Source organism: Lissotriton vulgaris, chromosome 2_1 (assembly GCF_964263255.1).
Source record: "Lissotriton vulgaris chromosome 2_1, aLisVul1.2, whole genome shotgun sequence".
Classification (NCBI taxonomy): Eukaryota; Metazoa; Chordata; class Amphibia; order Caudata; family Salamandridae; genus Lissotriton; species Lissotriton vulgaris.
This window is the reverse complement of record NC_141687.1, coordinates 1,664,358,071-1,664,385,829: the sequence shown is the minus strand read 5'-3', so window position 1 is coordinate 1,664,385,829 and position 27,759 is coordinate 1,664,358,071. Positions and strand designations below refer to the sequence as shown.

Here is a 27,759-nt window from a genome sequence, read left to right as displayed (position 1 = left end):
AGGAGGGTGAGTGAGTTCCATTCTCTTTCAATGAACCCTCTGTACACTAGCTTTTATCTGCATAAACTGGTTCTTCTTACTCATGTCTCCTTCCTACTGAAGTTAAGGACTCATTCCACGTCTGTCAATACATTATGCTGCTGACATTTTGCGATCCACCTTATTCTTACAAGGAAGAGGAGAGGCTCCACTGTGTAAATCCAAAATGAGCTCTGTATTTTTACATTGGTCATACAAAGACCACCTCTCTTTATCTTATTCACATCCGCCAAAAAAAGGCAGGGCTGTGCAAACGAGAACCATCTCTCAAATGATTGCACTTTGCATCAAATTCTGCTACACTCTAGAGGCTTGTGGGCCTAATCCCCCAGGGCCAAGGCTGCTACTACTGGGTTAACAAACAGAGTACCTGTCCGTCAGACACATATCCTTCCTTCAGAAATGTGACTCTCTCCAACGAATGTCATTCAACAGTCCGCATAATCTTCTCACTTCTCGGTTCGATGGCCTACTGCTTCTTTTTAACTCCCAACGCTCGCCTCCACATGCACCCTCTCCAAGTGTGTCTGGAGGACCAGTTGTCAGGAAACATGGAAGACCGGATGACTATATCCCTTCATGCCACCAGGTCACTCAAGTGGTGGTGTTCTCCAAGCACCCTGCAAGGGATGGCAATTCACCAACAGGATCCAACATAGACCATTGTGACGGATGCATCCGGTCTCCTGCAAATACAAGGCTCATGGGGTCCGAAGAAGAGGACATACCACATCAATCTCCTCCAACTACACGCAGTTCACCTGTCGCTCAAGGCGCTTTACCTCTCGTTCACAACTGACAACCTGATTCTTCAGAGGAACAATACAACCACCATGTACTACCTGAACAAGCGGGGGAAACAAGGCCCAGAGCCCTGTCACAACAGGCCCAGATGATCTGGCACTGGCTCCTCGCCAGTAAGCTGAAGGCACCAGCCACTCACCTTCCAGGCGTTCAGAATGTCCAAGCAGATGAGCTCAGAAGGGCGCTCATCGAATGTTGAACTAAGATGTTGTGCAAGATATCTTACACTTGTGGAGCACACCTTCTTCTGACCTTTTCGCGACCACAGAAAACCTAAAATGCTGCGACTTCGCTGCCAGGGTTTACCATGCAGATTTGTTGGGGAATGCCCTATGGATCGACTGGTCCAACAAATTTCTCTGCTTTTCCACCTACTCCCCTGATCCTTGCAGTCCTGCTCAAGCTTTCAACCACAACAACCAAGATGATCCTCATTGCACCAGAGTGGCTGAGACAATTGTGGTTCCCTGACCTTCTTCACCAGTCGCTCTGTCCACATCTCCTGGTACCATGCAGGCCAGACCTCTTGACAAAATTCGGAGGACAAATGTTACACCCCAACCTCTCCTCCTTGAATTTGACTGCTTGGCTCCTGAGATAGTACTGTATGGCCAAATAAACCTTCTTTAAGACTGTATGGAGATTCTGAAGGAGGCAAAGCGGCCATCCACTCAGACTGCATATGCCTTCAAATGGAAGAGATTTTGTATCTGGTGCTCATCCAGACAGATGGACCCTACATCTTGCCAGGAGGATGTTATTCTCCCATATCTTTTGCACCTTGCTAAATCTGGCCTGTAATTCTCTACCATCAAAGCCCACTTCCCTGTTCTCTCTGCATACAGGAAAAGTCCTTCACAAACCTCTTTCTTTTAGATTCCGGTCATCAAAGATTTCCTGGAGGAGTTAAAGAAGTTCTTTCTCACTGTTAGGCACCCCTCCCCTCAGTGGGAACTCAACCTGGTTCTTTCATGTCTAATACTACCACCTTTTAAGTCCATACATAAAGCATTCACGTTAAAAACTGCTTTACGTGTGGCAATAACATCTGAGTGTAGCGTTTGTGAGATATAGGCCCTTTGTGCTCATGAGCCATACAGTCTTCCACTATTCCAAAGTAGTGATGAGGACCCATTCCAAAGTCCCCCCTAAAGTTGTCTCTGATTTTCATGTAAACCAGATTATATCTCTACCCACTTTCTTTTAAAATCCATCTACTCCAGCAGAGAGAGCACTTTACTCTCTGGATGTAAAGAGCGTTTTAAAGTTTTATCTAGATAAAATCTAAATGTATTAACAATCACAACTATTGTTAATCAATTATGACCCAGTTCGCACAGGTCTGGCTACCTCCAAACAGTCAGTTTCCAGGTGGATTGTCTCTTGCATCCTGTTATGCTATCAGCTAGCTAATAAGACTCTTGCTGGCAAACCCAAAGCACTATGGGCAAGGTAGCCACTACTGCCTTGATGAGAAATGTTCCCTTGGCAGATATTTGCAAAGCTGTTACATGGAGGTCAGTCCCCACATTCACTTGGCACCACTGTCTGGACTCTGATGATAGAATGGATGCTCAAGTGGGACAGACATCCTTCAGAATTCCATTTGCTTAGCTATGTATCTCGCTATTGTTTCTGTCTGCTCCACCACTTCGGGGGGGATTGGGTTGAGTTTGCTACTCTATTCGAGGACTATACATGGAGATTCCCTACATGAGAAGGTATAGTTTCTTACCTTTAACTCCTGTGCTCTCGTAGGGGTATTTCCATGATAGTCATAAGCAACTCTCACTCCTACCCAGTGGATTAGACACTGTCATGTTCTGCTATTATTCAGCCTATAAAAAGAACTGAGGTAACTGCCTCTGGCTGAGCATTCATTATGGGATATTGGAAGTCACACAGTTCTTAAAGGGACAGTCTCCTTTTTCTTCCCTAATAATGGCAGCCTATGGGCTACACCGCCCTCCAATTCTTCTTCATTTTCTCCAAAAAAAAAGCATTTGTGAAAGATTTATTCTGTTAACTTACAAAGTCTTTCATGCATTAGTTGCTTGTTTCCATGGATATTCCCCTTTTGCTACTACAAGATGAAGAATTGTGACCACTGTAGCCTAATTCTATAGGCTGCATAATGACTTTCTTAAATGACTATTGAAGGCCTTCCTGACGAAAGGCGAAATTCAGCACTTAAGAAGATTATTGGATAAAGTGCTCCCGGGTCTCTGCGGGCGGGTGGGACTAGTCAACATTTATGAAGATCTTGGAAATACCCCTACGAGAGAGCAGGAGTGACGGGTAAGAAACTATACCTTATCCCAAAACCAGGATGATCTTCATCGTCCTGGTGGTTGTACACAGATCTTTATCCCCTGTCAGAGTGACCACACTTGAGATTTCTGTATAGTCTGCACCTTCCTCACTAATCCATGCATCAGATTCAAAATCCCAGTCTTGCATTACTGAGGTTGAAATCTTGGCTCCAGAACATGGTCATTTGAGCTTTCTGCAAAACTATATGGATATTCTATCTCCGAGAAGCAAAATACCCCTCCACCACGGCATCTTATTCCTTCAAATGGAAGATTTTCTGCATTTGGTACATTGAGAGAGCCATTGATCTCAGTAAGTGCCAAAATAAAACGGTAGTGTTTTACTTACTCTGTTTAGTTAAGTGAAGTAGCAGTTTTCCTCCAACAAGATACATCTTGCAGGCATAACAGCATATAGAAAATGTCCTCCAAAGGCCCCTTTTTCAGAATCCTAGTAGTTAAGAACTTCAGAGAAAGTCGTTACGTTTTTCCCCTCATAGGGAAAACGTCATCCTCCTGCAAACTTTGTGATTCTCTCGAACCTCATGGTTCGTCTTTTCAAACCAATTCAAAAACCTTCAATTTAATATATGTTATGGAAAAAATGCTTTTCTAGTTGATGTCACATCTATCTATTGAATTAGCAAGATTCAGACCTTTTGTTCTTATCAGAAAGTATTCCAAAAGAATAAAGTGATCATTAGAATTTACCTGTGACTACTTCCTAAAGTAGTCTGGAATTCCATGTTAATCAGGGCATATTGCTCCCGACCTTTTTTCAGAATCCCTCCACTCCAGAGGAAAGATCTCTGCATTTACTAGGTGTTAAGAGTTCTGAACTTTATCTAGACAAGAAGAGACATTTGGAAATTGTGTGGGTATGGTCCTGTTTGTACGAGTTTATCCCATTCCAAACAATCTTTCCCAGATAGATTGTATTGTTTAATTTATTCTGTTATTAGAAAGCCAACAAGTCTTTGCCAGGTAGTCCTTAGGCTCACTCTGTAATAGGCAACTTTGCCACTACTGCTTTTCTAAGGAACATCCCTTAGCTCAAATCTGCAAAGCAGCCTCCTGGAGGTCAGTCCGTACTTTCATAAGACGCTACTGTCTTGATTCTGACTCTAACCTGGGCACTTAAGTGGGTTAGAGCTCCTTGAGAAATCTGTTTGGATAAACCGTTTGAGGCTTTTTCGTATTCTCTTCTGCTGCTCTCTAAAGAATGGGCTTGTGTTCAGTTCAGTGCTTGAACTTGCCAAAGAACATCCTCTGAAGGAGAAGAACAAGTTACTTGCCTGTAATTCTAGTTTTCCTTCAGGGAGCTCTTTATCGCAATCATTCGCAACCCTCCCTCTTCTGACTCCAGAATAAAGATAATGATGACCTCTGAGGAAGGGTCCTCCACCGCAATGCAAAAGAACTGAGGCAAGTGGCACTGAAAGGACTTAATGGCTGCAACCAACTTGGCTACATTAGCTTGTTTCCCCCACTCTTTCCTTTGTGAAAGAATTTTTTTCCTATCTTTTTAAAATCTAGTGACTATTTTGAGTAATAATTGTATTTAAAAAAAAAGAAAATAATGGATAATTGTCCTGTATTAGGATTTTATGAAATGTTGGATTATTATCTTACGTGGATTTTTTTAAAAAATATATATATATTTTTGTAATGAATGTGCTGGAATAATGCACAAGGCTTGACTGTTCAGTGCTTATGATTTAAATGGAGATTCACCTGAAAGTCAACTTGGATTACAGATAAGTAACATTTCTGATAGACACTTTTAGCGGTATCTCTGCACACCGTTAGGTGGCGCTATGCCGCTCTACACTGATTCAGTGTTGCTCTGGAATTTATGTCCTGGGCTTAACTAGGCACCACCTGGTGCAATGACGGCCGTTCCTTTCTTTCTGTGCCATCAAATGCTGATCCAGAGCTACCTCTCATATCTTTAAGACCCCATTTCAGACAAAAATATTCACTGTGTAAAGGAAATGTTCTCTCTCAAGACCACAGGATTCAAATCCTGTAAGTACTGGTGCAAATAAATATCTGTGACAGATCCTCATCAGGATTGCCTATGGTGCCGTGACAAGAATGCTCCAAGTTGAAAGGCCAGACCCAGTCCACAAGTCGTTGAGCTCCAAGTCGTCTGGTAAGCTGAAGAAAAAACACCAAAAATCCAATCAGGACTCTGTCCCTTTCTGGCATTCACATTCACTTGAGAATGGATGAGGACGCCATCATGCCTCATGATCATGCTCCTGAAGCCATTCAACATCTGAGCCTTTCATGCAACTTGTTCTGGCACAACCCCAGCTTTCATAGCAGTCTTTTGATACAGAAGCAGGTCGAAGAGTTCCACTAGCGCAGCCATGCTCTGACTCTTCAGATCTTTGCCAACTCCCTCTGGTATACTTTCAGGCCACCCCCATCTGGAATACTATGGACAGGTTTGCCCTCTGTGCCAGGTGAACCCTCCGCGTCCACCACTGGGCCACTTCTGGCTCCAATTCAGACTGTGACTCTGGTACCAGGCTTCATGTCTCTCTCCCAACCTTGACACCGATGCCAACTGGAACAATGGCAAATGACGAAGTGCCTATTGTGCTCTCTGACTCCGTCTGCACCATTGTTACCTTGTTGTAACCTCGACCGTGGCCAATCTCTACTTCCATCAGAGTGCCACCTCAGTTTCTTGACATGCAACCCCCACAAGGATGGACACATACATTGCATTCCTTATTTGGCACTGATTCGGACAATGATAAAAAAAAATTTTTTAACATTTTATTGAAGATTTATCATCATACAACGTCATATGCAACACATCATCATTTACGAAATATGTCTTCTTTTATAACCCAACATTTCTTTACGCCCTGATTGGTGCGGGCATGTAACTTCCAAACCTCAATAACACATGTTACTCAGTTAGCAGTGGTACATTCTCTACTTGTTGTAAGGTCTAAGCATTACACTGATAATCTATGCGCCCCAACTCTCATCATCTTGTTGGAGGTCTAGTAAGGCCTGAACTAAGGCCTCCCACGCCCTTGCTTGATCCAAGGCCCTCTCCTGATTCGATCGTTGGGCCTGTTGCATCCGAATCGTACTCTCACTCCTTGCCCATTTCAAAAGCTCCGCCCTCCAGCGCCTGTGTGATGGTCCCTCCCTCGACTTCCAATGCAGGGTGATTTCTCTCTTCGCTAAAATAAGCCCCAGATCTATACATTTGCTTGTTATCTTCGTCTGGTGTATGGGGGAACCAGAGCAGCACACACGTGGCCATATCGTAAGATAATTCCCCCATCTTTCCTGCCAGTTCAGTCTGCATTGTGCCAATCTACGTACTGGTGAATCGGCCAGCGGAGGGTGTGATCTATCAAGCCCAGTATCCGTGAGTGAGTTAAAATCCCCCCTTCCAGTGTCGGGTTGGTTAAATAATGTGCCAGTGCGCCCGATAAGTGCTCAAAAAAGTGTGTCTGATCAGTGTTAGGTGCGTATATGCTGCAAAGTGTGATCTCCCTCCCGTGTAATCGTCCCTCCACTGCCACATATCAGTGGAGTCCACAACATGTTGTATAGCCTGAAAGGGCACTCCAGCCCGCACTCAGATCAGTGCCCCCCTAGCATACGCTGAGTACGATGTGCAAAAGACCTGGCCCCTCCGCCTATGCTGCAACGCTTGGCCCTCTGCTTTGGTAAGATGAGTTTCCTGCAAGAAGGCTGTCAGAACTCCCCTCCTGACCAAATAAGCGTGGACTTTGTGTCGCCTTGTCATTCTATGTAAGCCACGCACATTCCAGGAAATGCAGACCAATTCAGGTAACGTCCCCATTGCCCATGAACCAACCCTTCCTGACTGTTTCCAAGCAACTGCCCGCATCAACTTGCCCCCGTATCTCAACAACGTCCCCAACTGGCATTCCCTTCCAGCCCCCCAGACCAGGACCTAATAACAATCTATCAGCCCCCATCCAAACCATAGAAACAAAAACACTCAACTATGTCCCGCAGTAGTCACTGCCGTTCCGCCTTAAGGGCAAGTGGGGCGTGATCCTGGTCCGACAGGTAGCTACTCCAATCCGCAGCCCCTATGCGCCACGACCCCATATCGAGAGGCCTCAGCATCTGGACCCATTTGTGTATGTATAAGACCACCCTTTACTAGCCCCAGTTAACTTCAACGTTTCAACATCAGGCACAGTCCTTCCCCTCCTAGGCATCCAATACACCATCAGCAGTCCTCGTGTGACCGTCAGGCCTCGCACACTGTCCGTTTCCGACATTTCAGTTTCTGAACAGGTTTTATGCCCTTCCGATTCAGTTCCAGGTGTTGACTGGGTCAGTTGCGCCCCGAGAGCGCCAGCACCGCCTGTAGGGCCGCCTATCGTTCCTCATCTGTTTGAGACGAAATGGTTTCTTCGACTCCTGTCGTCTCCGCCGGAGTCGTTGAGATTTACGCACTTGTGGAGCCCTCTGTGGAGCGGACTCCCGGTTACCCCTGCGGTCCATGCCATGTCCATGCTTCATCCATTTCCAGCCATGTCCATGCTTCATCAGGGGTATTGAAGAACTGCTTGGTGCCGTCCATTATGACCCTCAGTTTTGCCGGAAAGAGCATTGAATCCCCTCGGTCCTGAGTTCCCTCTTAATCGACAGGAATGACGCTCGGAGCCTCTGAGTCTCAAGCGTGTAGTCCGGGAAAATATTCACCTTACTGTTACCCACCGAGTAAGGCCCCGAAGTGTGTGCCCTGTGGAGTAGCAAATCCCTGTCCTTGTAATGAAGTAGCTTTGCAACCACTGGTCTCGGCGGGCGACCCGGCAGTGGAGGTCGCGCTGGGACTCTGTATGCCCGCTCGAGCGTGAAGAACGTGGACAGGCCCTCCGGGGCCACTACAGACCGCAGCCAGGTTTCCAGATAGCTGATCATGTCTTCCCCCTCCTCTTTCTCCGGAAGATCCACCACGCTTATATTATTGCGCCTATTTCTGCTCTCTGAGTCCTCGGCCCTCTTTTCCAGGTCTCTTATACGTTCCAGGGCATCCGCCATTTTACCCTCGAGGGCCGCCTGGGCTGGTGTCATCTCTTGGAGCGTATCTTCGGCTATTTTCACTCTATCCGCTAATTTAGAACGATCCGCTCGCAATAGACCCAACCCTGTCGCTACCTGAGCAATGTCCTGTTGTAGGGCTTCTCGTGACTCTGCGATGGCCTCCAGAATGCGGTCTAGCTGTTGTTGCAGATCAGCGGTCACCTGTTTCGTCTGGTCTGGCGTTTCAGAGTCTGTGCCCCCCTCAGTTTTCCCTTTGGGTTTACCCATAGTCGTGTGATCTTTACCACAGGTTTAGACAGAACAATGGGTCCGTATATAGTCCGCAGCTGGCCGTGCGTTGCCTCGTTTATGGAGTGCTAAGTATACAGCCGGGCCAAGAATGCCCCCACGCGTTTCAATTGGGCGGGCCCTTGTGCAGACCCAAGTTCTCCTACTTGTGTGGCCCTGGCACCGGCTATCAGTCACATAAAATCCGTGCTTGTTCCAGCGGTCTAAAAGCCCCACTTGCTCCTACACCATCCCCTCCGGTTCACTCTTGTTCCAACTACTCATCCGTCATCAGCTCGGGCCCAGAACCAGGGCAACTATAATAGTCTCTATCGCCACTATTATGTACGTGGCAGCTTTATGCACTATACTCTGTGTTTGGTCCCTTCAGAGCTCCATCCCAGGCGATCTCCGTAGCAGCCAAAATGCACTGCGCTATCTCCCCTTCGTGGTTGCCCCTGTCTTCGGTGGTCGCAAGTGTTCCCACTGGTCCCGCAGAGCCCTCGCCTGTCTCCGTTGGTCCTGCTATCCCTCTGCTTGGGCCTTCCACCTCCAATACCGCCACTTGAAAGCCAGACCGCGTCTGGTCACCGCTGAGAATTGCGCTGCTCACTGCCGCTGCTTATTGCACATCCCGCTCCGTCCCAGGCTAGCAGGACGCAGCTCGCCCGCGCCCCGCATCCATCTCCACAGAGCGGGGTCCCTGGTCTACTGCGCCCCACTTACCCGGGTCACTGTCAGCAGGCCAACTCAGCGCGGTTCTCCTCGCCTCGATCGCTGCTCCTCTACTCGTCTTGGCCTACAATGGCGGGGCCCAGCCAGTTCGTAGCTCCGACCTCTGTACCCCCTACACCTGGCACGGTGAGCAGCTACGCGCTCCATGGCGTCCTCGGGAGTTAGGGACAGCCACCATTTTAGGTCCCTCTCCTCAGGTTCGTTGTCGCGGTGCAGAGGACCTCACAGGGGTCATGGAGGGTTTCTAGTTGCGCTCAGATCTGCTGCTTCTCTTCCCGCACCCTCCCGACAACTTTCGGGCCGAAGATGCGGGTCCAAAGCGTGATTATTCAGGATAAATCAGGGATCTGGTGCGGAGCTCTGAGCTCACGCCGCCTCTCCCATCGGCGCCCAAGCCACGCCTCCTTCGGACAATGATCATGACGCGAGTGATGAAGTAGGGCAACCGTCCACCAAGGAAAATTGGTATGGTGACTTGCAAGAACCCTGTGCCCTTGACACTTACCATGAGTCAAGCCTTCTCTCTCCTTGCCCTGCTACTGAGGAGAACACTTCTTGCGCAATAGCCATGCTTAGTGCAGCGGAAGGTCTTAACCTCCAGCTTTCCACCAAAGATGTCAACACTGTTTTTACGAAGGTGCTACAGTTCAGGCAAGCATCCACAAAGCCCCTCCTGCCCTTCATTGGGGCACTTACGGATATCCTTTTTCAGGCTTCGGCTAAACTCCGTTCTGACCCCCCTGTCAATCGCCAAATTGTGAGACTCCACTGCCCAACTCTGGGTAGCCCTGCATTTTTGTCTCCGCACCGCTCCTCTGAAAGCTTCACAGTGCAAGCATCTATAAGTCGGACAAACCTGAATACATTCTCCTTCTACCCCCAACTACACCCCTTCCCCAACCAATAACCAATAATAAAGTCCAAATGTGTGGAGACCCTTTGGAAAAGAGAATTTTGCCACAGTATTGGAACTTTCATAGATTCCCATGCTTTGTATCATTCCCCCGTCGTCGGACTGGGAGCCTCGGTAAAAAGAAAATACCATAGCAGTAGGTACAAAAGAGAAACCTAGGCCTCATCTAATTTTGTAGCATATCCACCTCTTTTTGTAAAAGAGACCAAAAAAGTTGCAACAACCAATTAGAATAGCCTCACCCCATAGAACCTTCCTGATAGAGCCTCAGATTTTCTACCGTACGTTGTGCTAAGGGAGTCTCCTTTGAGCTCTGCTCAGTTTTCTTTCTACAACTCAAATTTCAACCTTTTTTCTTCAAATGTCGAATAAAGAGAAGGCCTTGTTAAAGGCTTGTGTTACCTGCTCAAAGAAGAGGCTATATGTGGAAGACAAGCATAAAGATTGTATTTATTGCTTGTACCCAGACCACAAAGCCACTGAGTGCAAGATCTGCAGGACCTTCTCCACTAAAACATTGAGGGACAGAGAAGGAAGACTTCTGACCTGGCTGCAGAAGGTGAAGTCCAGAAAGGAGGTTGTTTCCAGCGACAGTGAGGATTCCTCCTCCGCTTCCTCCTCGAAGATCTAAAAAGAGGGGTAGGTCGTCCCCTTCAACATCTACTGAACCTCCTTCTAAGGCCTCTCAAAAGACCGCTCATAGGTCTAGTAGGTCTAGTCCCCAAAAATCTCCTCACCGAGGTGTAAAGGAGAATTAGGGATTGGCGTCTGAAGCGATTTTGAATCAGAAGGGGTCTCAATGGCTTTCTGTTGTCTCTCCACCGCCTGGGAAAACAAAAGGTTTTAAGGAACCTGTTCCCCTACCTCAGGAATTGAAATCTGAGAAGAAAACCCGCTCGTCGACGGTGGTTTCTTCAGGTACGACAACGAAGATGGCGAAAATACATCAGACGCCCATTTCTACCTCGTCGATGGAGCCGTCGACGACTGCTTCGACGACGACAGCCTCAACGACTACTTCGTCGGCGACCTGAATTGAATTCTCTTTGTCATCGACGAGATTAATATCATCAACGTCGACGATGATGATGCCGACGGTGGTGTCGACGACGACAAAGACTACGATGGCGATGACGACGGCTACATTTATATTGACGACGAGCTCGTCGACTATTTCTCCGCCGTCGACGATGACTCTTACGACGACGACTCCATCGCCAGCACAGTCGACGACGACCCCGTCAACGGTGGCCCCGTCGACAATACAAAAAGTGATAATTTCAATAAAAAGACACCGGATATGACATCCCCAGGGAGGGTAACGCCTTTTCCTCCGGCCTTACTTCTTGATGAGGACGATTCTGAGGATGAGGATGATGAGGATGGCCCATATGGAGATGCTTACAGCCCATCTCAGCTCCTGGTAAAATCCCAGGACTCTGACTCAGATGGCTATTACGAAGAACAGCGTCAGCCTCCTCCTAGGGAGAGAATACAAGAACAGTCTCAACAGGGTATGGTCTCTATGCACTCCTCTTTGATAAATGACCTGCAAGCCATGTTAATGGATTACAAGAGAAGATTTCCTACCCTCCGAATCCATACAGCCACCTCCTCCACCACCGCCTCCTTCCTCTTCAGTTACTGAGTTTCAGCCAAGGGTACAGGAACCAGCAGAAGAGAGATAGGGCAAGGTTTCAGGTCAAGTGTGTGCTGATAATGAAGAAGATTCCTCTGATGATGGACGAGATGTAACAGACGTCCCAAACCCAGATAGGGAGTGGGACGATTACATTATTCCAGATCCACCGTCTCCTTCACCGGATCCAATAGATTCACCTCCAGTTGACATTGGAGGTTTCCATAACCTCATGGAGAGAGCTTCTAAAAGGTTTGGCCTTACAGTTACGATGGTTCAATCGGACTGCTTCCTCTACGATTTCAAAGAACCATACAGGAAATCCATCCACTCTATTCCCATCATAGAGTATGTGTGGTCTGAAGGTGTGAAGGTCATGCAGTCTCCAGCAACCGTTATTCCGGTTCTACCGCGGATGGAGAAGAAGTACAAGGCCCCTGATGGTAGTCCCGCTTGCCTGGTTGGCCAACCAAGGCCGGACTCTGTGATCTCCCAGGCTGCAGAAAGGAAGTCGAAGAATCCATCAGCTCCTCTGGCTTCCCCACCGGATAAAGAGTGTAGACGCCTGGACAATGTGGGCAAAAGGTTTTCGTCAATGTCAAGTCTACTAGTTCGTGCCTCCAATGCACTTGCAATTTTGGGACGATATGATCGCCAAATGTGGTGCGATATGTCTCCGTTTGTGGATCAGCTACCGGAGAGTGCTAAGGCAGCGCAAGGAAGATTTTAGAGGAAGGGGAGCGATCTTCCTCGGAAATAATTGACTGCGCCATGGACATCGCCACAACTGCTTTTTGTGCCTTGACAGGTTTGGCTGTCCTAAGAAGACAAGGCTGGCTTCGGGCTACCTGGTTTCGCCCTGAGGTGCAAAACAAGATTTTAGACTTGCCCTTTGATGGTGATATGCTTTTTGGGAAGCATATAGATGACGCCTTACAAGATATCAAGAAGGACACTGAGACAGCCAAGTCCTTAGGCACTCTACATTACCGTAAGGTACCATTCCGTGGGGCAAAAGGCAAGAGTTTTTTCAACTACAAAGGAGGATATCAACAGCGATACTCCTCATATGCCCAATCGTCACAGACCTACAAGCCACAGTATTCTCAAAGACAAAGCCAATCCTCTTTCTCGCCAACCAACAAGAGGTCGACAGGGTCACCAGGGGAGAGATTCATCTAAACGACAATAGCGGCCTCTTGGCTCTTTCTACTGTTCCTCCCCCTTCGGTAACATCAGGTGGGGGCAGGATTTCGCATTGCCTACGCAGCTGGAGTATCATTACATCAGACTGGTGGGTCCTAAACATCATCCGCTTTGGCCACACGTTGGAATTTCAACAGCTTCCACCATCCAGAGCTCCCCGCGCCACTGTGTCAAAACTTCTGCGTCTCGAAGCCCATCAATTATTCATCAAAGGGGCTATAGAACCTGTGCCTCACTCTCAAAGAGGAGAGGGATTCTACTCCAGGTTCTTCCTGGTTCGCAAGACGGAGGAGAAGTGGCGTCCAATATTAGACCTAAGGGAGCTCAACACCTATCTCATAAAACTGTCATTCTGAATGATATCCCTTCAGGATATTCTACGTCTTCTCAGTCCAGGAGACTGCATGGCAACTCTGGATTTAGAAGACGCGTATTTCCATACACCGATCCATCCAGCTCACAGGCGATTCTTACGCTTCACAGTAGCGAAGCGCCACTTTCAATTCAAGGTACTTCCTTTTGGTCTCGGGTCCGCCCCACGGATATTTACAAAGGTCTTAGGCCCGGTGGCGGCATTTCTCAGAAGACAATCTCTCGAGGCCTTTCCCTACCTAGATGATTGGTTGATAAGGGCTCCATCCTTTCAAGCAGCTACAGCAGCAGTCAACAGCTGCATTCAACTTTTCAATCAACTGGGTCTACAACTCAACAGGTCCAAATCTGTCCTCCGTGCATCCAGGTCGGTCAGATTTCTAGGTTCCATTCTGGATACAAATCGCTGCAAAGCTTTCCCTTTGTAGGAAAGACAGAAAAGACTCATTCTCTCAGCTTGTCAGCTTGTCTCTTGCAAAAGAAGAGATCTGTCGGTCCGGCTGTGCAAGTCGCTCTTAGGATCGATTTCATCTTGCATACCATTAATTCCGCACTGCAGGCAACGGATGCCTCCGCTGCAGGAACAACTAGACAAGCAGTGGTGTCAAGCGGAAGGCTCATTCGACGACAAGATAACGGTGACACCAGTAATGAGAAGGGCAAGCGGCTGGTGGACGATAAGAGACAATATCTCAAAAGGTCTCACTTTTACGCTCGCTCCAGCTCCCATGGTTCTCACCACAGACGCTTCGCTAAAAGGTTGGGAGCAGTGTTGCAGGATTTACATGTGAGCGGTCATTGGATGCCCGAGCAGTGCAAGTTCCACATTAATCTGCTAGAACTCAAGGCCATTCATTTAGCTTTGCAAGCTTTCCTTCCAAGGATTCGGAATGCCACAGTGCTGGTCCGTACGGACAACACGACGGCCTTGCATTATATAAAGAAACAGGGAGGAACAAGATCCCGAGTCCTTTCAAGGGAAGCCCAAGAAATATGGGATTGGGCAATTCTCCACAGTATTTCTCTCTTAGCGAAACACCTGCCAGGTACACTCAACACGACAGCCGATGCCTTAAGTAGTCTAAGATCAAGTTGTAACGAATGGGAACTAGATCAGGGCACCCTTGACGAGGTCTTCTCCTATTGGGGCTCTCCCATCATAGACCTGTTTGCGACTCCAGAGAACAAGAAATGCCAATTCTACGCAAGCAGGGATCACCTTCAAGATTCACTGGGGAATGCTCTTTCGATAGCCTGGTCCGGCACATTTGTTTACGCCTTTCCTCCAATACCCCTGATTCCAAGGCTGATCAGGAAACTCAAGGCGGAACCTTGCAGAATGATCCTGATCGCATCAGCGTGGGCTCGCCAGTTTTGGTTCAGAGCAGCTTCTACTCTCTCAGGACCAGCCAATTCACCTCCGGCCCATTCCATCTCTACTGACAATGTCTCAAGGTCAAGTGATACATCCAGATCCAAGCTCACTCCAATTGACAGCGTGGCTCCTGAACACGGAGAATTCCAGAATTTGAACCTCACTAGAGAGTGTAAGGAGATACTATCTCAAGCCCGTGCACCAAGTACGAATAAAACTTACCATGCTAAATGGAAACGTTTCTGCGTATGGTGCCAGCGGCAGAATCTCCATCCGTACACTTCAGTTCCTCACCAGATTTTGCCTTACATTCGTTCTCTAGCTAAGTCAGGTCTGGCCCATTCCTCCATCAAGTTGCACCTGGCTGCTATCTCTAGATTCAGGCGGACGTCCTCCGGTCCTTCTCATTGGTCTGCGAGAATTATCAAACAATTCCTAAAGGGCCTTTTCAGGGTTTTTCCTCCAGTCCGGCCTCCGCCTCCAGTCTGGCAACTCAATTTAGTTCTGGTTCAGCTAATGAGAACCCCATTTGAGCCTATTCACAGGCCAGATCTTAAATTTCTGTCATGGAAAGTAGCTCTTCTTTTAGCCTTAATGTCAGCGAGAAGGATAGGTGGAGCTCCAAGCTCTCACTATTGTGGAACCTTTTATGAGGTTCAAGAAAGACACTCTAATTTTTAGAGCAAATACAAAATTCATTACAAAGGTCCCATCCGATTTCCATTTGATTGAGCCAGTGGTTTTGAAATCTTTTTTCCCTCGACCATCTTCACCAGCAGAAAGGTAATTACATTCCTTGGATGTCCAAAGATGTTTGAAATTCTATCTGGAACGCACAAAAAGCTTCAGGAAATCTTCCCAACTCTGTTTCCTATAGTGCTCCAAGGAAGGGGTTTCCACTTTCAAAACAAGGGATTTCTCGTTGGATTTCCAATGCAATTCACTTTTGTCACCAAGAAGCGGGCAAGCCGCTGGAAAGACGTGTTCAAGCTCATTCGACGAGATCAGTCTCATCATCTGTGGCTCTATTCGCTGGGGTCCCGATCAGAGACATTTGTAGAGCAGCTACATGTAGCAGTACCCACACGTTCACGAAGCATTACTGCCTGAACTCTTCAATGAGAAGTGAAGCTGCAGTTGGACAAGCAGTCTTGAGGAATCTTTTTCAATGAGCAGTGAGCTTTCCCTAAAATCCCTCCTTCCTGTATTGCACATTTTGTATCACATACTGTTTTCCTTTTCTTTGGTGGCTTGTTATGTTTGCTTCCTATGATAACTAGTATAATAGGATGTATTGATACTCATGTAACAAAATGTACTGTTTTTGCTTAATACTAGCTACTCTGATACAAAGCATGGGAATCTATGAAAGTTCCAATACTGGGGCAAGAAAACAAGTTACTTACCTGTAACTTTGGTTCCCCAGTATTGGTAACTTCCATAGATTCCCATGCGCCCACCCTCCTCCCCTGGGAAAAGCTCAGCCTTTTACAGATGTTACTGTTACACAACGGCTACGAAAATCTGAGGCTCTGAGGCTCTCTCAGGAGGGTTCTATCCGGTGAGGCTATTCTGATTGGTTGTTGCAACTTTTTTGGTCTCTTTTACAAAAAAAGGTGGATATGCTACAAAATGAGATGAGGCTAGGCCTAGGTTTCTCTTTTGTACCTACTGCTATGGTATTTTCTTTTTACCGAGGCTCCCAGTCTGACGACGGGAGAATGAAACAAAGCATGGGAATCTATGAAAGTTACCAATACTGGGGAACAAAAGTTACAGGTAAGTAACTTGTTTTCTTCTTCTACTAGGTTGGTCCTCAGATCTGTGAATGGCGGCTGCCTCCTTTGCTGCTGTTCCTATGTTCTTTGAGATTAGTTGCTCAAGTCCTCCCTAGGTGTCCCAGAAGATCTCAGATCTGGCCCGATCTAATCCATCCATGACTGTTGTGATGTGGCCATGTTCACAATTCATTGTGGCTTGGACACCACCAAGTCCATCGGTGGATCATTGGCAGTAGCATCACCATCTGACTGCACACCTGGCTGCAGTCCACTGTTTTTTCAGGCGATGTACACTCGTAACTTATGATCATACTCTTTGATGGGACTTGCCTATTTGAGAATAAGACACATTCTGTTCTGGAGTGGTTCAAGGAGAGCAAGGCCACTGCTCACTCACTAGTCTTACCTGCCCCACCTTACCAGCTGCATCAGGCCTACCATTCCTTTTGTAGCTTTGGTAGAGGTGTCCAATACCATCGGCCAAAGCAAGCTGCACAGCAGTGTTGCGGCTGCGGCGCCACTGCCCCCGTAGTCAGCCAGCAAATCGGCCACTGACTCTCCTGCCAAACCCCTTTAGCATGCCCTTGGTGGAGTACTTCCACCCAGTTAGAGGCAGGATCTAATGAATATTGCCCGGTTGGCATACCATCACTTCAGACATGTGGGGCCTGCAGATAGTCCGGAAGGAATACACCTTGCCTTGCTCCTCCGCCACACCTTCCGCTGTCCCCAGAGCAACTGACGGGAGACCATTTGTTCATTTTACTACAGGAAGTGCTAGCCATTTTGGCCAAAGGGGCTATCTAGAGGGTTCCTGCACCAGAATTTGGTTATGGTTGTTATTCCTGGTGCTGAAGGACACAGAACAATTGCCAATACTGTTGTCCTTACTACCTGTTATTCATCACAGCACATTGGAATGAAACCAAAATGGGTTATAAGACTAATAGTTCAGTCTGATTAAATAATCGTTTTGTTTTGTTTTATTCACTTTAAATGCATATGTCAATTATTTTATGCAACTTGTACAAATCATTAAATCCCTGCGATCAAAAACATTATATACAATAAATACAAATGTACACGTTCCAAAACAGTACAACACATTCATTATTTCCCAATCAATCCACACATTCCACATTCACCCAGTCACTCTCATACTCATGAAACAAATTTTCTATGTACACGAGGCATTCAAAACACCATAAACAATACTTTTTTTATGTTTGCATTTTTAAACAAAAATGCAAATATTTTGAGATCATATGGTGTGTAAACTAGCGGTCTACGCGTTTCGAACTCCAAATAGGTTGGGAGTTCTCATCAGGACCTCATGACTCCTATTGAAGAGGAGCCTCTAAAATCACTCCGACGAGGGACGAATTGCCCCAGGTCATGTAAGAAGTAAGCAGTTCTTTAATGTAGTGGATGGAAACTCTCAGATTCCTTGATCGCGGTATCTCTGTTGAATGGCACCGTGTTTGTGAAGCAGCGTAATGAATCACGCTCTCGTTATGTCCTTTCACGAGAAAGTCTTGGCGTTACGAATTCAACGCGGAAGCCATTGCCAGAACGGCACTGGCTTCCGCGTTGAATCTGAGAGTTTCCATCCACTACATTAAAGAACTGCTTACTTCTTACACGACCTGGGGCAATTTGTCCCTCGTCGGAGTGATTTTTGAGGCTCCTATTCAATAGGAGTCATACCACGGGATACTAGGTGGGCGATGAGCTTTTTGTTGGCGTTTGTTGTGGCAAAAAAGGCAAGGATTTGCAGGAACCTCTCCAGTACTCTGCATCAATATCTGCTTTCATTGGCCAAAAGGCAGCCTCCAGAAGGTCTGTAAGCCCTCTTGCACAAGGGCTAAAGCTTCTATGTTGAATTCCTGTCCTGGGCATCTGCTAGGTGAATACATGGGCATCGCTCCATATGTTCACAGAGCACTGATAGAGCGCGCAGGTCACCCGACTAAACATAATGCACACTTGGGCCCATAAAAAATAATTTTCATATATACTTCATAAAAATTTGATCAGGTAACCTACACACTATTATCAGTAATTCAGATTTTCTTCTTTCTATTTCCGTCTACCTGACTTACCAATCCTCGAAACAGGTACCTAAGATCACAATGGATCAGGAGCTAGCTGTGGGATTAAGTAGACCGCACCAAAATACCATGCAACATTGAAATAACGGTTTGTACTTTATAATAACCACAGACGCAAGAAGTTTTCAACACCTTTATCTAATTCTCTTCATCATCTAATGCCATGAGCCACAAATTTACACAGATCAAACTGTCTATAACTAGAATAAAAATATAGTATAGCTATGAATGAGAGTAAAAAACATTTAGAAATCGAAAAATAAAGAGAAGGGAGAAAATGAGGAACACGCTATTTTAGATCTACAGACTTTCACAACTTCACTAAAGGCGGGTAAAGAAAAGGAACATACTAATCAAAGCAGACTTTCGAATTTCTCTAACGGTTCATAAGAAACTAAACTTATGCAATTTGACTTATCCAGATGTGCTTATTCTCTAAAGGGGCGGGTAAGAATGGAAAAAACTATATATGCTAACGGTTCTGTGTTTGTCTAAGGGTAGGAAGAAAGTGGAACATGCTAATAGACAAGTTTGCACGAAAACCTTATTTATAGGAAACAGGGAAAGGACGTAGGCAATTATGCTTTATTCGGGACAAGAGAGAGAAGTTTAGATACACCCACACTGTTATCTGCAAATACCTCGCAGCAGCGGCGCTTCCTTAGCGAAACACGAGGCAAGGACCATCTTTTTTCAGCATTCTTATTTATTTAGCCATTAGACAGGTAGTCATAACGCGTTTCGGCCGTCCCAGCGGCCTTGGTCACACGGCGTTACAGATTGCTTTTGCCCTTTTTAAAGTGATATCGTGCAGTCACATGTTCCATTGATGGACATAAACAAAATACTACTTGTATAAATACATATGTTATTTCTCTCTCATCCTTACCATTGCAAATGATAGTTATTAACTGTATAAATACATAAGTTAATCCTGCAGTTTTTTGAAAATACATTTGCAATTTTTAATTCACCTATGGGAATAGGTTTTTAACTTTTCAAACATATACATAACAGCATAAATACCTTTAACTCCTCAAGGTAGGGAAATTTTTTACTGAAAGAATTATATCAACCTTGTCCATCAAATAAGTTAATATCTATAGTGCATAATCAGTGCTCACCAACGTGTATTAAATCATAATACAAAAAAATAATAATAATCTCTACTATTTCATAATAATAGAGAAAAGAAGATCCAAAAAAGAATAAACTTTATCTATAAGGACCATACAACAAAGGATGAGTCCATAATGAACATTAGTCCAGCCACTAAGTACTTGGATGAAGGGGTTATAATGCCACTTGATATTATTTAGTTCTGTAGATACATTCTCACCTTCAACCATATTATTGCACATATTATTAAAGTGACTTCGTGTCAATAGAAAAAATATATTTTTTTCCATAGTGACATCGTGTCAAAAAAGTGCAATAAGAATAAAGTGACTGGTGCTAGGAGGTTATAATGGAATGAAATGGTATAGGGAGGGGAAAACTTAACACTATTCAACAAGAGTTATAATCATTAGATTCAAGACAAAATATAGTCATACAGTACCAATGAAACACATATAGAAAAAGTCACACCATAAAACCAATCTATAAAAAAGGGAATCGGTGACATGACTAAAATCAGCTATCATAAAAAACATTAGGATAAAAAGCTACCCCAATATTTAAAAGACGGCTAAAATCAATCAATTCATATATATACACATACATCACACTATATATATAAATTACACACAATATATCACAGTATAAATACATATGTGCAAAAAGTGCAAGGTATGATCCAACTCCTCTTTTACTATGGTTTACTATGGTTTGGTGATGTTAACTATATGGCTGTAGTACGGCATTTACATAGGCTGGTCATAGGTATGTGTGGAGGTCTTCCGTGGTGTTGAGACCTCCCGGCCACTTGGAATTAAACTCGAAATGTATTTGGTTTCAAACCTGCGCATACACGCCTCTCTGTCACCTCCTCTTTTTGTAAGAGGGATAAATTCTATGGCAAAGTATTTAAGACACTGAGGCTTACTATTGTGACATGCCTCAAAGTGTCTAGCCACCGGGTAACTCTGGTCTTTGTTAACAATGGCGCGGAGGTGCTGTAAAATACGCTTGTGGATTTGTAATTTACTACTACCAATGTATTTGAGTTTACAGTCACATTCCAATACATACACACAGTATTCAGTTCTGCAGGTTAGATGCTGTTTTATCTCCCTGGTAGTTCTTGGAATTACTGTAGTGTATTTTTTGGTGTTGACACCATGTTGGCAAGCCTTACATGCCAGGCATTTGTAGAAGCCCCTGCTAGTGGGTCGCCACGGCTCTTTACCTATGTGTTCCTCACTATTTTTTGAGAGGATGGAGCCCATGCTTAGACTTTTACGAAAAGTTATTGAAGGGTTTAGGGGCATCACATCACCAATAGTGGGATCATCTTTAACAAAATGCCAATTTCTTCTGACTATACTCCTGATTTCTTTTTCCTGCTTGAAGTATGTCAGTACTAGTCTGACTTCATTGGTTTTGTCACATTGCTTTATTTTCTCAGTCAACAAATCACCTCTGTTTTTAAGCCTGGATTTCCTTATAGCAGTATTCAGTATCTTGGCACTGTAGCCCCTATCCACAAATCTCAGAAAACTTTCATGTTGTTTAACAATCATGTCATCATTGTTGCTGCAAATACGGCGGATGCGTAGCATCTCGCCATAAGGTATTGATTTGATTAGATGTTGGGGATGGGCACTCGTTGCATGTAAAAGAGTGTTACCTGCTGTCGGTTTCCTAAAAAGGGTACTGGTAAGAATATTGTTAGATATAAAAACCTGTACATCTAAAAATGTCACCGATTCCCTGCTTACATCAGAGGTAAAATGCAAATTAAGATCATTTTCATTGATTTCATGTATGAAATTTAAAACACTTTCCTCAGAACCACGCCATACAATAAATAAGTCATCAATAAAACGAAGCCAACAGGTTATATTGGTGGTGAAGTATTTTTCAAATTTACGCTTGAGGACCAGTTCCTCCCACCACCCTATAAACAGGCACGCATAACTGGGGGAGAAACTGCCCCCCATTGCTACACCCTGAACCTGTTGGTACATTTGTCCGTTAAAAATGAAGAAGTTATTATTGAGGCAAAATGTTAGCATTTCTAGAAGCATTTTAGTATGTTGGGCCAGTTCGATGGGCCTGCGGCTCAGATAGTACTCACATGCACGCAGGCCATCCCTATGCTCAGTTATATTTACCTAGGATAGGTTGAAGACTAACCCTGGCCACGGGTCAGTTGGAAAAGGCGGGAAGGGACCCTCAAGGACTTAGGCTGCCAGTAGGCGAGCAGGTACAGCTCATGGACAGTCAGGACAGGATAACCCAGGATTTGGATCAGGACCGGGCTCACCAAAGGGTACGACCAACACCTGTAGCTTCGGATGCAACGCCTGCGCTACCCCCTCTCTGCAAGGAATCTGCCAATAACCCTGATTGGGTTCTCGAATCTTCCAGCAAAGTGCTTCGCCAGCACTTAAGGTTTCCCAAACCCCGACTGAGTCTGTGGAAATTACGGACAGAGTGCTCCACAGCTCTCTGTATCAATCACCTATAGAATTCGTTGGGTCAGTGACAGGTCAGCTATTCGGACAAGTCTGACAATTTCTCTAGCTAAACCTAGGCTAGTTATACTGTTTTCTGATCAGGGTACCACCCACCAATGTTGCAAGTGAAAGGTTCCCTAAATTCTGATTGGTCAAAGGAGGAGGTTAGGTCATCACATTACCTAAAATTTAGACTTTCTCAGGCTTAATATTCATTTTCGAACCCACCCCTTACATTCCAGTTCCCATGTCATAAGATTTATAGAATACAATAGGGTACACAGTAGGTTTAATACAAATGTTGCGAATGCAGGTACAGTTCAGCTTCGTCTTGCTGGGTAGCAGGTCGTTTCTCATGAACATCTTAGCCTTGGCTGCCAGCTGGCTGATTTCCACTGCGGCCAGGTTAATTTCCCCCCCTCACGTGACTCGGACCATAGGAGCTTCAAATATGGAGTAGCAAGCGCCTCCCAGGCCCACGGAGTGTGATACATGAAAAGTAAGCGAAAACAATTTAGAAACACAGGGAAAAATGAATACACTGTATACCGTGAGTGGCTATACTACACCCCTTACTTTATAATAACTATAGCATTGGGAGTTAAGCAGAACAGACAGCTTTGCAAAAGCGGCAATGCAAGTACGGAGCATGTGAAAAAACAAAAGCGGCCATTTTAGCAGTACTGCGCATGAGCAACAAATTCCCTCCAGAACTGCGAGTGCGTCACATCACATGGGTATGACCGACGCATGCGCAGACTAAATTCCCGCAAAGCAGCGGCCATTTTAGAGGCAAGCGTTATTGCTGTTTAGTAAACACATAGGCAAGCGTCACTGGGACACCCCGTGTAGTGTAAAATGTGCAATATTAGTAAGACAAACAAGTTGAATTAATTTATTAACATTATTTGAGGTTCTTGATACAAGCAAGTCGCTTAACGTGCAAATACTTGCTCCATCAGCACTACTGCCTGGACATTCAGGTTCACAGAGAGGGACCTTTCGCCCGTTTGTTCCTGCAGCACTTCTTGGTTTGAGCCAATTTGCAGACCCATCTCCTTGTGAATGAATATTAGCCTTATAAAGCACGAACTTTACCCAGAGGCGGCAAGGCGCTGTGGAAAGGGCCACCAGACGAGAATACGTAAAGGCTCACAGTGATAAGTTGGTGAAGAGCCAAGTCTTCAGGGCCCTACGGAAGAGAGAGTGAGACTCCATTCCAGAGATTGAGGAAGGAAGGGAATTCCAGAGCCTAGCTGCAGCACAGGAGAAGGCTCTTGCTCTCTTAAACCCAGGAACTGCCAGCAGATTTTTACTGCCAGATATTAACTGCTTAGCAGGAGCGAATCAGTTACAGTTACTGCTGTGATATCTTTTCAAAAGGTGAGGAGTCTGGGTAGAAGTCTCTAATAGAACAAGTTACCTTCGGAAATGCTCTTCTGGTAGAGACCCTATTTGACTGCAGATTCCTCACTGTTCTGTGAAATGGCCTCTATCCATTAATAAGATACCACGTCTAGGAATCTGCACAGTGGTCAAAGCCGATTTGCTGTTTGGGCTCTGCATCTGGGGCACTGACCGCCTCGAAAGCAGCTAATGTCAGTGCTTGGCTGTGGGGCCTACGTGTGCCTGCATGTCATTCCTGTAGCAAAATGGCTTCCTCGTGTAACCTCACAGCAACACCTGCTGGCCTGCAGTGGTACTGCTCATAAGTTTCCAGATCCAGTCTGAGACCTTAGGGAATGAGTATTCAAAAGGTGAGTAATCTCCAGTTAGTGTCTACCAGAAAGAGCGTTACTGAAGGTAAGTAACTTGGGGAGGTTTATTTGGAAGCATATTGCAGGTGTTGCCTAGCTTCTAACTCCTGCCCCTTGAAGCACCAATTATTTGAAATTCTATATTAAAGTTGTGCTGTTGCAGTTAGTTTTATGTCACAGCCCTAGTGCAGTGGTGCTGTGATATTGCTTGTTGTGTTTATACTGTCTATTGATGTTCTTCTTTTTGTAGGAAAGAAATGCTGTACGGGCCGTTCTAACCAATAAGTGATGGCTAGTGCAGGTGTATGAGAGTATTTGCATGTGGTGCATGGGCGTGCCTCAGGGCCTGCTCAGTGTGTCAGTATTTTCCCTGGGACCTGTAACGTGTATGCTCTTGTGCAATAGCGGCTCTTCTTATGCCAGTGAGTGTCTCTCTCTTGTCATTCTTCAGGGACGGGGATCATTATGATGCTTTGAGAGATTGCCTGAAAGCCATCTCCCTGAACCCTCTGCATTTGAAGGCCCACTTCCGCTTGGCCCGCTGCCTCTTTGAGCTCAAGTATGTCAGTGAGGCTCTGGAGTGCCTGGATGACTTCAGAGGAAAATTCCCGGAGCAGGCGCACAGTAGTGCTTGCGATGCCCTTGACCGCGACATCAAGGCAGCACTCTTCTCCAAAAGTGACAGCTGTGAGTAGACAAAGGTCCTGATATCTTACATTCTGAGAGTTTGTATATTCTTTGATAACAGACTGTAATGTCCGCTTTAGGAAGACTGTTGGGCAGTATCAATGGGCCAACAGGCAGACTGTGGCCTATCTAATTCTTAATATTTCTCTGCATTAAGGTTCAAGCCGTGAGCTTCTGAAGCTCTTCCTCTTTCTTTCCTATCATGGGGTTAGCAGTAATTTGGCTCCAATTTGCAGTGCAGAAAATGCCATTTCGTAATCCAAACCTCTGGGATAATTGCCCATTTAAACAATCTGTCACATTTTAAAGTCTCTTGTGCATCCAAGTCGAAGAAAATACCCCACGCCACCCTATCTCTACTGTCAACCCTTCAGAATCTGCTATCCTGACCATAAAACTTAGTGACCTGCTGCCAGCCATGCCCTTTGAGACTTCTGTGTTTTAATATATGTGCTTCCTTGTAGCGGATGATAAAAAGGGCAGCGCCCCTATCCGGTTGCGAGCCCCTGGAAGAAAGGACTCCCTGTCAGAGGATGAGATGGTGCTGAGGGAAAGGAGCTTCGACTATAAACATCGTTACTGTGGTCACTGCAACACCACCACTGATATCAAGGAGGCCAACTTTTTTGGCAGGTAAGCTACCATAAGAACACAGGGTCCAAGATAATAGAGGAAAAAAATGTCGCTGATGGCTACTAAATTGTGGGTGGACACTCTGGAGCTTGACATCTGAAGCTAGCTCGAGCGCATAATCACTAGCTGATTGTCCTCTTGTTTTTGTCTAGTGATGCTTAGCATTTAAAGTAGTTTTAAGTAATTTCTTTGCTTTTGTGAGCATTTGATTATTCCATTTGTCAGCTGTTACTGGCTATCCTTGGTATGCAGGTGGTCCTTTTGCACTTGACTCCTATACTGAATGCTCAGATTATCACCAGACATTCCCCTTTAATGTATTCATAAAAAGAACACGATGACAATAAAAATACCCAAAAAAACCTAAATCCAAGGTGTAGCGCTTCGGGTTCGCCCCTACTCACTGGGGTCGGTGTATGCGATGCTAGATTCTCCTCAAATAGACTTACGGACACAGAAACTTTAGGTAACGCAGGCTTTATTAACTTGAATGTCCTTTTCCTGTGTATCGTTTTTCTGTAGTAGGGCAGGGGGCTTTCGGACTCCTCAGTCTGTCTGTGCTGGCGCTTCTCTACAGCGGTCCGGCGGTCGTCCCGGTGTCTTCTGGGACTTGTGGTCCGGGCCTCTTCCTCCACGATGTCGTGAAGTCTCGTCGATCCGAAGGAAAGAAAAGATAGCACCGTTTTAGTCTGGTGTGCTGCCAAAAGGCACAGGGAAGCGAGTGAGGGAACACACGTGCACGAAAAATCGACTAGGGTCCACAGTGCCGGGGTAGTGAAGGAGGGGTAGTGCACAGGAGGGGTATATGGTGCCTTTACGGGGGTTTAGCCCACTTGAATCCCGCCCAACCTGAAAGCCTTGATCGTACCTCTGGTAGCCACACTTCCCTTGAAGTGTGGCTGGGCGAAGCGCCTTCCGGTTGGCCTCCTGGCTTGTTGGTTTCGTCTCCTCGGGATCGTCCGATTCCGCCGCTCCTCCGATGGTCTCTCTCCTCCTCTGGTCTCCACTCCGCCTCCGTCCTCCGATGGTCTCTCTCCTCCTCTGGTCTCCACTCTGCCTCCGTCCTCCGATGGTCTCTCTCCTCCTCAGGTCTCACCTCCGCCTCCTGACTCCGCTTTCGTCTCCTCTCCTCTGCTCCCGCCTCTCCTCCGACTTCGTCTCTGATCTCCACTCTGCTCCGCACTCTTCCTCTTCTCCGCCTCGCCTTCCGTCGCTCTCACCACCGTCGCCTCCAGGTGTAACACACACCTGTGTGCTTTCTGGGGCTGCCTTTACCTGGGATACGGGGGCGTGCCAGTTGACGTAGTCCTGGTCCAGCTCCGCCCAATTAAAGAAACAGGGCTCACCACTTTCTTCGGGCTCCTTGTCGCCGAGGATATCCGTGTTTCTCCAGGCCCCTGTGTGCTGGTTAGAAAGAGGTGAAACAGGTAAGCCTGGCGGATCCGGGTCCTCCCTGTTACACAAGGTAAATAGAGACCATAAATGCAAGGATTCTTGCGAGTTCTAGGGGGCTTCTTTGAATGCAGTGATGGTAAAAATAGCAACTGAAACTAGAAGCAGGCCAAAAACCTTCAAGAGGATCAGACATATGCAAAACATACGATAAATGCATCTGAACAAAAATATACTTGTATAGCAAACAACTTGCAGAAATACATTTGGTAAAATGCTCTACCTCTAAAAATACAAGTGGGTTGCAATTAAATGGTACAAAGCCTAGAAGTTAAAAGTACAGTTGTGCAACATTTGAAAGCGACTATTAAGAGTGTACATGAAATGCTCCGGAAGGACATCCATCATTTGATCTTTCATACATTTACATGCTTAAATTGTTACCCATTGTCGGACTAGCAACCTTTTATAATCAACTAGCAGCCCGCCCCAACGTTGCCTGGGGCAGAAGGGGGCTGGGGGCTGCATTTTTACCCCGGGGCAGAAGGTGGCTGGGGCAGCATGTTGTCGAGCGGTGCACCCGCCGACTCCCGCCCGGACTCCAGCAACATCCAATTTAAGTTAAGTAGCAGCCCGCGCGGTGCACCCGCCGACTCCCTCCGGCCCCGCAACATCTCCAGCAACGTACCTCTCACTGCTCCTCCGCTTCCCGCCGCTCCTCCCCGTGCTGCCACTGCTCCCCGGTTCTCGCCGCTCCGCAGCTCCTACCGGCGCTGTTGTTCTCCGCTCTTCCTGGTTCTGGTGAACACCGCTCCTCCCCTCACGCAGACTTCGCGGCCGGCGCTAGTTGCAAGGGACTACTTTTTTTCATTTATTAATATTTTAAACAACGTTTTATTTTTATTTTTATGTAGCCTATGTCCTTCTGCTTGCCCTGAGGTTTTCTAAGATGTCTTGGGTGTGTAGATTGGCGCTGTGGTTCCCGAGATTACCTTGCCCACCCAAAGGTGCAAGTTCTCTCTTTATAATAGTAGTATAGATGTTAACCATTG

At 46.1% G+C, this 27,759-nt stretch overlaps 1 protein-coding gene across 8 annotated transcripts in view; it reads left to right on the top strand.

The window, feature by feature from the left end:
- The window catches only part of WDTC1 (WD and tetratricopeptide repeats 1), a 524,512-nt gene that overhangs the window by 369,217 nt on the left and 127,536 nt on the right, over positions 1-27,759 (top strand). For all 8 annotated transcript variants that reach the window (XM_086957606.1, XM_086957601.1, XM_086957604.1 and 5 more), the window contains 2 exons: positions 24,447-24,682; positions 25,147-25,315. In XM_086957606.1, the coding sequence (XP_086813732.1) occupies positions 24,447-24,682; positions 25,147-25,315 (405 nt within the window). The remainder of the gene's footprint in view (positions 1-24,446; positions 24,683-25,146; positions 25,316-27,759) is intronic.